This window comes from Cervus elaphus, chromosome 15 (genome assembly GCF_910594005.1).
Source record: "Cervus elaphus chromosome 15, mCerEla1.1, whole genome shotgun sequence".
Classification (NCBI taxonomy): domain Eukaryota; kingdom Metazoa; phylum Chordata; class Mammalia; order Artiodactyla; family Cervidae; genus Cervus; species Cervus elaphus.
The window spans coordinates 73,204,295-73,216,762 of record NC_057829.1 but is presented as its reverse complement, the minus strand read 5'-3'; the positions used below and the strand labels follow the sequence as shown (position 1 = coordinate 73,216,762).

The window sequence follows — 12,468 nt, the reverse complement described above, 5'->3', positions numbered from 1 at the left end:
TTCTGCAATGTTTCTCTTAACTATTCCTGTAATAAAGTCCTAAACATTAATTTGCAGGGAATTTTAGATAACTGTTTTATTATATATAACTGTTTTATTTATCTGTTTCTAGGTTATGATCCAATGGGCTTCCAAGGGAGACTGCGGTATTGCAGACAAGTGTGAGATGCAGACTTGAAGATCTGTGCTTGGATCTTGGCTGAGTTGTCTCTGAATGACTAGTGTTAGGCAAGCACAACTTCTCTGGAGGACTAATTCTTCCTAAGTCAGAACAAGATAACTAGGCTGTAAGGAATGCATGAAGTAATTCAGTGTTTATAAACTGTCCTCAACCTTATTCTGACAAAGGTCCATCTAGCCAAAGCTATGGTTTTCCTAGTAGTATGGATGTGAGAGTTGGACCATAAAGAAAGCTAAGTGCCCAAGAATTGATGCTTTTAAACTGTGGTGTTGAAGACTCTTGAGAGTCCCCTGGACTGCAAGGAGATCCAACCAGTCAATCCTAAAGGAAATCAGTCCTGAATGTTCATTGGAAAGACTGATGCTGAATCTGAAACTCCAATACTTTGGCCACCTGATGCAAAGAACTGACTCACTGGAAAAGATCCAATGCTGGGAAAGACTGAAAGCAGGAGGAGAAAGGGATGGCAGAGGATGAGATGGTTGGATGACATCACCGACTCGATGGATTTGAGTTTGAGCAAGCTCGGGGAGCTGGTGATGGACAGAGGCCTGGCATGCTGCAGTCCATGGAATCGCAGAGTTGGACACAACTGAGCGACTGAACTGATTCTGCATCCAGTAATACATAATCAGAAAACAGATGCAAATCCAAGCCCAAAATAGACATTTTGAAGTAACTGGCCTCCATCAACTAAACTAAATTTAGACCCAGGATTGCCCCCTAATGGTCATCTCTTAGAAATGAAATCTCTGAAAACTCCCAAAGGCTGGCTTCTTGTTCTGATCTCCAGCATGTATGCTAGAATTTTTCTCCAAGGAAGATCATCTCCAAGTATGTCCATTTAAATAAGATTTAAGTTGGTACAGTTTATCTTTAAAAATACTTCTATAACTAGATTAAGCAGTCTTTCCAGGTTTTAAAAATAACTTTCCTTAGAATGTCTCTCCTTGCCCCCAACTTTGGAAAAAAATTTTTTTTTAAAGCAAAGATAAACAGCTTCTGCCCAACTCTTTTTTGCATCTTATGCAAAAGTACAGATATCTTGTCTTCTGGGTGTCATGATGAAGGTTCAAGAGCTGGTTCTTTACCCTAAAGGATCGTATTACCACAGATTGTTCCCACTTTTCAGGTATTCATCAATTTCTTAATTCTTGGGGTAAACTTAAGTCTTCCAAATCAAAAGTTAATGTTTCATCCCAAATCTACAGCCCATCTTATATCATAACATGAATTCAGCATGGGTGGACTTAAGAGTTCACACTAAGTAAGCTACCACTCCCTCCAGGAAACATACACATCGGACCTGGCACACACACAGTACTAGAATTGTAAAAATTTGTATCTCAAAGTGAAACACTAGCACCTCCTTTTTGTTGTCTGCAAGCCTTAGTCTTTATCTACAAAATGAGGATAATATCATCTACTTTCTTAAGATGTTGGAAAGGCCAGAGGAGGTAATACATGAAAAGCATTTAGCATAGTTTTTGATAACACAGAAGGCGTCAAAAAATGACAGACATTATCAGTTATCTCCCCAGTCAAAAAACTGTCAGTTATTTTTTGGAAGCAGGTATTATATTGCCACTCTCAGGAGTGAAAACTCCCACCATGGTTTCTTTCTGAGACCACACCTCAACAATTGTCAGTGTGTTCACTGGCATTAGAGTCCCTGCTGGTGGTATCTGCATTGGTGAAATGGGCCTGCTGAGACAACAAAGTTGAGAACAGTCTAGCTGAGCAGAATGATAAGCAACAAACTCTTCTAAGTTCTGGTATTATGACAATAAACATGGTGGTGCTTAGCCTTTCAGAAAAGGAAAGTTCAAGGACTAGAAATACACAGGATTGTTAGGTCTACTGCACCCTCTAGTGGCCACAGAGAAGATTGCTCGTTTAAAATTCTAGTTTGGTTGAAATTGCAATATTGATGCATATATACATCACTCTTGAATTTAAAAAATAACCAATTTGCCTTTTTGTGTTCTCTGCCTGTGTCAAAACAAAACAAAACCTACTATTAGGGAAATCCAATGCTGTCACAATTTGATCCATTTGGTTTTCTCTATTCCCTGCTGAATGAAAATACTAATCAATAGAGGAAAAGGTACAGGCAACGCTACCTTTCATGCTCTATGGACTCTCAAGTGAGGACTGAAGATAATTGCCTTTGTTGCTTTATGAAAGGGAATTTTCAAATGAGCATCTTTCTAAAACAGCAATTTTTTCACCAAAGGGTTATTTACAAGACAAGGTAATAATTAAATATGCCCAAGACTATGAATCTATTCTCTGCCCAAACCCTTCATTTTTATAATGGGTAATTATAGTAAAAACTTCAATTAACCAGAACCCTCAATTAACATGATTTCCCCTCTTGCACTCTATTTTTAGGACAAAGTGGTGGAAAAAAATCATAAGACATCATTCATGTGAGTGATTTAGTTTGAAAATCTTTCAGGATAGAATATGCTATAGTATAGTAAGTAGAAAAAAATCTTGAATAAAATTACATCCATACCATGATAACCAATACACAGGAAATACATACATAACAAGAGCTGGAAGAGAATAAATTATTTTGTTGAATATTGTGGTATAATTGTAACCTTTCTATTCTACTATCTTTTTAACGTTATGTTGTTACATGAATCAAAATCAAAGAGAAGTAATGTATAACCTCAACATATATACTGCATTTTCTATTCTACATCCATGTAGCACTGAGACTGGGAATCAGAATCTTAAATCCTTCAAAGATCTCTATAGATGCCAGAAAAATATTTAAGACTGTCACATCCTATCAAGAAAGAAAAATAGGTCACTTGGGGAATATTTCCTCCAAAATGAGCTGAAACAAGAAGGGCTTATTAGTTAATTTTCAACTAATTTGAAAATAAATGTATCAGGACATTCCTTATTCAGAAGTGTCAGACTTACTCAAAATCTCACTGCAGTACAAAACTCAACAGTCCACAGAGTAGTTCAGGATAAGTAACCACTCCTGAATAGAAAGCTCATGATACTAAGTCCATCTATTTAAAATACTGTTTATTTGTGATTTTACATTAATTAGCATTACATCTAAGAGCAATATCAGATAACATTTATACATTTTCCACAGGACACAGAGGTTCATTGGCTCATTCTTTATGCCAAAGCAAGTAAATAGAGGCATTAGCAAAAGGTGCAAATAGTTCACTGTTGCATTTAAAAAATACTTATGCACATTGCATTCATTTAAGATATATATATTTTTAAAAAGTTATGGAAAAGCATAGTTCACAGGTTACTGTTTCTACATACGTTGTAATACAACATAAATGATGTAGAACAAAAAAGAATCCTCAAACACAGAATTAAGCAACTGAAGGTTTCCACTAAGATTAAAACACTGACTCCAGTAGTTAGTGAGATCTAGAACGAACTTTCCAGGCTCCATTTCAACTTTGCATCATCAAACACTCACAGTCAAACAGAACCAGCCCCGCAACACACTATAATCCATGGAATTTTTTTTATACACCAACTCACCCTCCAGAAATACTTTGGATTATTTTTTACTCATTGACTATTTTGGATCATTGATTTTACAATGATTTGTGACATTACTTGGGTGAAAGGAAAAAAAAAAACAACTATATTTAGCCTAGGTTTAAATTTGTATTTACATTAGAAAGAAAGTTAACTGAAAAGAAAAATTGGTAAAAATTAAGAAGTGGTAGTTTTTTCATGGTGGGGGTGTGGAGATTAGACCCACTGCTTTCTTCTTGTGCCATCTTCTAAAAATCATAACGTTAAAAAGGATTTCACCCTTTTAAAACTTGAATGTCAACTAAGAAATACAATGGTTTTGGTAGAGAATCAGGATTTTAGCAATTGGGGACATGCTGAAATTACACTTCAAATCCTATCATGACTGTGCAGCATCACCCTAGAACTCTTCTCATAACACCTCTCTTATTCCCTTCACTGCTCACCTCCTCTCTCAGTCTCTTCCTTCCCATTTGGTTACCATGCGAGGGCTTTTTCATTCATTAGCAATACTAAGAGAAAAATACATTGTAAGGTTCAAATATGAATCTTGTTATGCCTTTAAATGCTCTAATCCCCTTTTGATACTAAGTCCCTGGATTCTTTAATTATATTTAAAGTATACTTAGTACCAAGCAGCCTCAAATGTGCTCTACTGTTAAATGATTGGCTAATAGGCTTATGACATTTTTATACTGAATGGTATACAAACGTCTCAACATACAAAAATTGTTTTTGCCAGAGTTAAACTAAATAACCCATGTTATGTGTATAAAATCCCCTTCATTGAAAAATAAGGGGGTTTCTAAACTAATAAAAAAGGAACTTTTCAAAAATTATAGTTTACTAAAATGACCTTTTTTTTTTCAAACAAAGTTACTTCAGGTGAGGAAATTTCATACTATGAATAAAATTCCAAATGAATCTTTTCTTAACTTTAAAAAAAACAATTATGTGCCAGTGTATACTAATGCTATAGATTCTTATCTTAGAAGCTTTTAAAGCATTCTGTTATGCCCATTGAAACAATGGAACCCAAAAGTTACAGTCAATAATCATGATAAAAAACTATAATCTCATTACCAAGTGAAGCAGGTTTTGAGAAACAAAAATTCTCTCACTTGTTCACTGGTAATTTCTTTCCAGATATTATGTAGAAGGCCTGAAGTAATTCAGACAGATATCTGTTTGTGGGGATTATAATAATACTTCATGAGGGCAAAGCTAATCAAAACTAGCAATTGTTTAAAAATTCAAAACCTTTTTGGGACATAGAAAATGAGAGATGACTTTGAAACTGTTTTTCATAATATGTTTTTCTTTTAGTAAAACTCTTTCCAGTTCTTAAAAGTCCAGTTTGCTACAGACCCCCAATCTGATCTACCACTGCATATTAATGATCAACTTATATGTGGTTTTTAAATGTGCAACGTCACATTGTAATAACAATTATAAAAAGACTCTATTTAGGCTTCAACTTTCTCCTTTTTTTTGTTCTTTTTCAGAAAAGAAGGAGTGCGGAATTTCTTCTTTTTCTTGGATGGTGATTTTGAAGGTGAGCCTTCAGGTGACAGGACTTCTTCAATTTTTTCTGGAGACTTGATGGTTATCTCGATGCTTTCTATGGTGGTGCTTGTGGTTAACCTGCTTACTCGCTGAGCAAGCTCATCTTCAACACCATGCATGTCATCCTTGCCATTCACTATCAGGACGGGTACGTCCATGGAGATGAAGCTCTTGGAAAATAGCTCATGGTTTTCTATAAAAGGGGAGGATTTTTTTTGTTATTTTATATAGTCAACATCTTTGCTTTATTTTACAAAACTGAAATGCTTAAGCAATGTACTAAGGCATTACTTTGATCCCAATAAAGACAGATGGTTATTTTAATAGACTATGGGCCTATTAGCATGAAGCTAATGCTCTTAAATGGTATAAAGGGAACAAAGTTGTTAGAACAAAGAATGAAGGCTAGATAAGTCCAGTTTGATGACTTGACAGTTTCATTGTAAATCAAGTCAGTATAAATGAGGAAGACAACATACATATATTTTTCTTTAATTTTGGAGTCATCTGGAAATCAAAGTTGAAAAAGATTTCATGCTTCTGACTGGAAGACATATGACAAACCAATTTTAATTTCACAAATTCTTAAGAACTATTAGGTTGCCAAATATCCAGATTAAGGTAAGTCAGTATAAATGCTGAACAAAAGTAGCACCCCATAATAATAAAAGAAAATAAAATCATTGGGAGCTGTAAGTAAAATGCATGGTAAGAAACTTACTGTATCAGGTGTTCAATTTCTTTATATGAAGACAAATGACAGAGGGACAGACTCTAAAGATTAACTGGGTGAAGGCTGTGGGAAATTACATTGAATACCTTCTAATTTTTCAGGGATATTTTGCGGTGACTGAGTTTGAGACTGAATTTGTGAAACAGATGAAGCGTCATCTGAGAGTAATTCCTGCTCAGCATCTGTTGGATAAGAGTTTAGTTAAAAGCCATGCAAAACAAAAAAGCATTAAGATTTCAGGAAGGTTAGCGCATACATCAAATACCTGCATACACAGGGATGATAAACGCTTCAGCCATGAGCTGAGCATGCTCACAGTTATCCCACACATCGACCATTATGTGTGGAAAGAGGAGGTTCATGTGTTAACACTCCGGCTGCTACTGCTAATTTGACATACATGCTTTAAGGAAGCATGGCTACTGACAGCCCAGGCAAATAATATGTTAAGCATTTAGCTTTTGCTACAGTGTTAGAAAACCAAAAATACATTGAGCAGCCAAATGAAAGGAAATCTGAAAGCCTCACCAATGATGCTACATTAATGAGGCAAAATGCCTCACTGAATTTTTGAATAATATCCAATTAGTGATTCCTCTCAGAGCAATATTAGTGAGCTAATTCAGGTCACAATGAATGTGGAAGAAACTCCTTATAAAGTTATATATACAAGGAGATGGTTCTATTGTGCTATATACTTGTTACCTGGCATCTTTAGGCTTTCAAAAAATAAGAGATTAAAGAGGGACATTTTACAAAATACAAAAATAAAGTTTCCAACCTTATGTTAGAATGAACATAAGTTGAAGAATACCACTTAGAACACTTAATGTGATTATATTAATGAATCAGGATGACTCCCTTTTGTCACAAAGACACTATCACACTAATGAGAACTGTTTCCTGAATGATCCAGATGTCATTAGTTCTTTCTACATGATGTCAAATAGGCACAAAGATTCTTTAACTAGTGGTTCTATTTTGCTTTGGGTAAAAATTTCAACTGTGTGTTGAAGATGCTTTAAAGCAGAGGCTCTTACGCTCTTTGGGGGTCATAGTCTTCTTGTCCTCTACCCTGCACCCCTGACTTCCTCAAATATAAAATTAAGCAAATATTAATTATATTTTATATTATATTTAAGATATTTTTCAGATGGCTCATAGATTGTCTGAAGCTTATCCAAAGAGCCAAGACTGAGAACCCTCTCTATAAAGAATCTCTTATTCTTGAGTAAAAGTGAGCTAGTATTCAATTGGTGTTTTCATGAACAGTTCTTAAATGCAACCCTTATTTAGGGTTCTGAAGTCAGAAAAAAGAAACCTTACTAGAGTGCCCATGTGCTTAAGGGAAGTCACATAAAAACTCTAGCATCCCACTTTATTTTAGATTTGGAAATTACAGTACTGACATCTTGAGACATCCAGGAGCAACAGAGATTTTACAAAACATTAAAGCTACATACCTGTGAATTTACAATTATGTCAAAGTAAAACAAAATTTTTTAAAAAGCCACATTTTCTGAAATGTTTAAATCTATTAATTTATCTACATTTACTTTAGCTACTGATTCTTTACTCATCTGGGGATTTCACTTTACTATAGAAGACTTTCTGCTAGCAATCAGATGGCTTTCTAAGGAAAACAGTCTTTTCTACATGTTAACTTACGTGGTCTGTGGTAACTCTTCACATTTTAATCCTACTTACACTCAAGTAAAGACTGAAAGAGAGCACATGGAACAACTGATGGTAAAGAAACATTAAAAAAAAAAATCCTGACTGCCTTCTATCATCCAACTCAAGGGGCTCTGTTAGCAGTGTGGTTAGCTGGGGCTTAACTTCAAAGTGAACTAACCTTCCAGGCCTTGCTGTTTACGTTCGATTGTCCTCTTATACTCTTCAAGTTCTCCTTCTGTGAGATGACTGAAGGGGTTGGGAGGAGCTGGTGGGGCATGATCATCATCTTCAAACTGCATGGTCTTGCAAAAAAAACAACACTGACTTGTTACCAAGAGTAATACTCATATATGTATATTTATTTATATATATATTTACATCTATATATACCCACAACTTCATATACACTCACTTAAATGTATATATGATGTGACACCCTAACTCACAACACCCATAAGAAATGATAAAGTAACACGTTTTAAAATATTCATATCCAGATCAGTGATTTTAGACCACTGATCCAATAGACTAAAACTGCCAGTGATGCTTCCTCAAGCCTGCATAGGTCAATTTTAATAACTTTTTAAAAAAAAAAAGAAAACTAAACCAAGTTCTAGAAATTTCCATGTAACTAAGAAATATCTTAAAAACCAAGAATGTCAAAAAGCCTTTGTAAAAAAAGGCTTCGAAAAATGAAACGGCACCAAGAGAACTTTTAAAATCTGCCGTGAAAATAAACTTGTACCTATTTGCTCTAGGAAAGAAATCAATGAGACTTTGAGCTAAACATGGCAGATTGAAAGCATGCATTAAAAGAAAATTCCTCCCCAAACCCTACTAAAATGATAGTAAAGGAATAGTAGCAAAAATGGTATAAACTTTTAAGGACAAAAGAATGGAAGAGGAGACAACACAGGATGAGAAATGGTAACACATGGTCTGAAGATGGAAAACAGGTGGAAGAGTAGGTGGCAGAGATGAGAGAACTGAAGCCTTAGGCCTGCAAAGAAGGATGCAAAAAAGAATGCTTGTGTGCCGTGGAGGTCTGAAAAAGGCTCAAGTACCACAGAAAGTTGTGGTGAAGAAAAGCTGAAAAGGGGCAACTTAGAAGTGTGAAGAAGGAACAGATAGATTCTCAGCTCCCCTTTCCTGTTCCACACACATCAGCAGTGCTCTCTCTCTCATCTCTGCAGAAGATCAGGGACTTATTCTTCAGAACGACTGATTTGGGGACAGAAAACACAGTTAAGGGCTCCCAGGATGATGGAGGCAGACTGGCAAGAGACTAGAGAACTCTCTGGATAAATTAAATGACCCCAGATAAAAGAACTACGGATACTAGCATTTGGGCATTCCTGAAAGAAACAACCTGGTCCATATCCAGGCACCCTGCAGAGGAGCTCACCAGTTCCCAAGCTCTGCACACACCTGAGCTCTGACTGGCTTTCAGTGTCTCATTCTTAAATACAGACAGACTACCATGGACTTCCAGACACTTGAGGAAAAGTTTCCAACATGGAGGAGACCAGAATTAAGAAGAAAAAGGGAACTCAGAAGAAACAGACAATAAAGGCAGCTGAAGAAAAATTAAAGTTGATATCCTCAGAATAAGAGGGGAAAATAGGAAATCTATAAGAGAAAATAAGACCAAGATATTATAAGGAAAAAAAAAAGGAACATTCAGGGAATAAGAAGTCTTAAAATTAAAAAAAAAAATCAAAATAGAAAATTAAATAGAAGGCTTAGAAAATAGAGTCAAGCAAATCTTCCAGAAAGTAGGATTAAAAGACAAAGAGAAAATAGGAAAGAAAAAAATCAGAGGCTTAATCAGAGATCCAACTAACAGTATATTAATATATATCCTGTGAATAGGAACTGAAGAACCTCTTGATAAGGGTGAAAGAAGAGAGTGAAAAAGCTCAACATTCAAAAAACTAAGATCATGGCATCCGGTCCCATCACTTCATCACTTCCTCAAGTAGAAGGGGAAAAAGTGGAAATAATGACAGATTTTATTTTCTTGGACTCCAAAATCACTGTGGACAGTGACTGCAGCCCTGGTATTAAAAGACACTTGCTCCTTGGAAGAAAAGATATGACAAGCCTAGACAGCATATTAAAAAGCAAAGACATCACTTCACTAACAAAGGTCCATCTAGTCAAAGCTATGGTTTTTCCAGTAGTCATGCACAATGTGAGAGTTGGACCATAAAGAACACTGAGTGATGAAGAATTAATGCTTTCAAACTGTGGTGCTGGAGAAGACTCTTGAGAGTCCCTTGGACTCCAAGGAGATGAAACCAGTCCATCCTAAAGGAAATCAGTCCTAACCCTAACCCTAACCTAAAGGTTAGGGTTCACTGGAAGGCCGCTGAAGCTAAAGCTTCAATACTTTGCCCACCTGATGCAAGGAGCCAACTCACTGGAAAAGACCCTGATGCTGGGAAAGATTGAGAGCAGGAGGAAGAGGAGGGTGATAGAGGATGAGATGGTTGGATGGCATCACTGATTCAATGGACATGAATTTGAGCAAACTCTGGGAGATAGGGAAAGACAGGGAAGCCTGGCGTGCTGCAGTTAAGGGGAGGCAAAGAGTCAGACATGACTTGGTGACTGAACAACAACAATATATAACCTGACAGAAAAAGAAACTGAAGGGAAAAAAGACTACTTAACTGAAGAAATACTTAAAAAATCCCCAGAACTGAAGGACAAGACTTTGCAGATTGAAAAGGGTTACTAAATGCTAAAAATGGAAACAAAAAAGAAATCTACTACAAAGCACACCAACATAAAATCTCAGAATAGCAGGAATGTAGACAAGGTCTTAAAAAAGAGGCCTACAGGAAGGCACATGAATCACAATACTCTCCTGCTTTCAACATTAATGGGAGTTAGGGGACAACATGGTGATGTTTTTCATATTACTTGCAAAACAGAATTCTGTATCTATTACATGCACATATGAAGGTAGAATACAGGTTTTCAGACTGTTCCCTCTTATGACACGTATCCTTTCTCAGAAAGCTATTAGAGGATGTGCTCAATGATAAAGGAATAAATCAAGAAAGTGGGAGACACGCTGGAAACAGAATGCAGGAAACAGAACCACACAGCGAGAAGCACAGGACCCTCAGGACGAGCCAGTGTGTCTGGCCTAAAGAGCAGCTGGCTGAGATCTGGACCCTAATGACAATGGCAAAGAGCTGGACCTGAGAGACTACCTGTTACCTTTGACTCTATGGAAAATAATAGTAAGAAAAGTTTGGGAAGAACTAAGCCTCAGTTCAGTTCAGTCGCTCAGTCTTGTCCGACTCTTTGCGACCCCATGAATCACAGCACGCCAGGCCTCCCTGTCCATCACCAACTCCCGGAGTTTACTCAAACTCATATGTCTATCGAGTCAGTGATGCCATCCAGCCATCTCATCCTCTGTCATCCCCTTCTCCTCCTGCCCCCAATCCCTCCAAGCATCAGGGTCTTTTCCAATGATTCAACTCTTCACATGAGGTGGCCAAAATATCAGAGTTTCAGCTTCAGCATCAGTCCTTCCAATGAACACCCAGGACTGATCTGCTTTAGGATGGACTGGCTGGATCTCCTTGCAGTCCAAGGGACTCTCAAGAGTCTTCTCCAACACCATAGTTCAAAAGCATCAATTTTTTGGCGCTTAGCTTTCTTCACAGTCCAACTCTCACATCGAACTAAGCATAATGTATCCCAAATACTAAGCCAATGAAAAAAGGAGGCAGCTTTTTCTCCGGAGGCAGAAAAGTTGTCTAAGAAAGGAAATGTCATCTTGGAATACTATCTGGCTCAGCAGTGAGCATTTAAAAATATAAACACTGAAAGCTACCTAGACAAAACATCGTGATACAACCTTACTGGGAGAATGCAAACGGGAAGCCTTGTGTAAATAGGCTAAATCCTCATCATCCATAAAAGAAGTCACTATTATCTTTCATTAATTCTAAGATGTGCTTTTCTCTCACAATTTCTCATCTCTGAAATTGGGATTCATCTTATCATTGGTTTCTTAACAATGATAAATGTCAGCATTTAAATCTCTTTTAGTGATATATAAAACAATGGTTTAAGCTGATGAAGCAGATTTGATGACATAAAAACGAAGTCTAAAACTGATAAATCAAGAAGGAGAATAAAGATGTTCTTTAGAAACCAAAGTAAATGCTAGAATAAAGTCCTTGCCCCTAGAAATTGGGAATTGAAGGTGACATTTTAAGTCTTGTGGATTATTTGACTTTTTAACTTGTGTTTATATTAACTTTAGTAAAAACAATTACTCATATTTAAAAAGCAGAAATTATTGGGAAAACAAAGATCATATTGCTTCATGGACTTACAGGAGGAGGCTTATCCACAACAATTCCAGCAAGCAACTGAGACTGTGGTCCTGCTGTTTTCAAGTCATATCGATTTTGTTCTCGAATCTGAATTGAAAAACAGTAAGAAGTTCTTAGGGGCAACTCTGCAGGTGACCTTTGGTTTACTATTTGACCACCCCGGGTAAGGGCTGCTTTAATTCCCCCTCCATAAAGCTCTCTTTCACCATCTTAACAACTCACATTAATCTCCTCCACTTCTCTTGACATGAGATTTCCTATTGTCTTGCAGTGTTAGAGAGCTACATTTTTCACTAATACAGCAGAAATATGTCTAATACTTCTTCCCCATATAGCCCTCTTATCAGAAACCAGAAAAGAGCTGGAGGTATTCCATACAAGTTAAAATTATACAGAATTAAATGGCAAATTCT

General features: G+C 36.6%; 1 protein-coding gene across 10 annotated transcripts in view; it reads right to left on the bottom strand.

Annotated features, from left to right (window-relative positions):
• Positions 1-3,215: 3,215 nt before the first annotated feature.
• ADD3 (adducin 3) overlaps positions 3,216-12,468 on the bottom strand; it is a 130,928-nt gene continuing 121,675 nt past the window's right edge. For 8 of the 10 annotated variants that reach the window (XM_043924856.1, XM_043924863.1, XM_043924860.1 and 5 more), the window contains 4 exons: positions 12,056-12,142; positions 7,870-7,993; positions 6,101-6,196; positions 3,216-5,474 (listed from right to left, as the gene is read on the bottom strand). In XM_043924856.1, the coding sequence (XP_043780791.1) occupies positions 5,182-5,474; positions 6,101-6,196; positions 7,870-7,993; positions 12,056-12,142 (600 nt within the window). In that variant the 3' untranslated portion in view covers positions 3,216-5,181. The remainder of the gene's footprint in view (positions 5,475-6,100; positions 6,197-7,869; positions 7,994-12,055; positions 12,143-12,468) is intronic. The other 2 variants (XM_043924864.1, XM_043924865.1) reach the window with 1 other exon arrangement.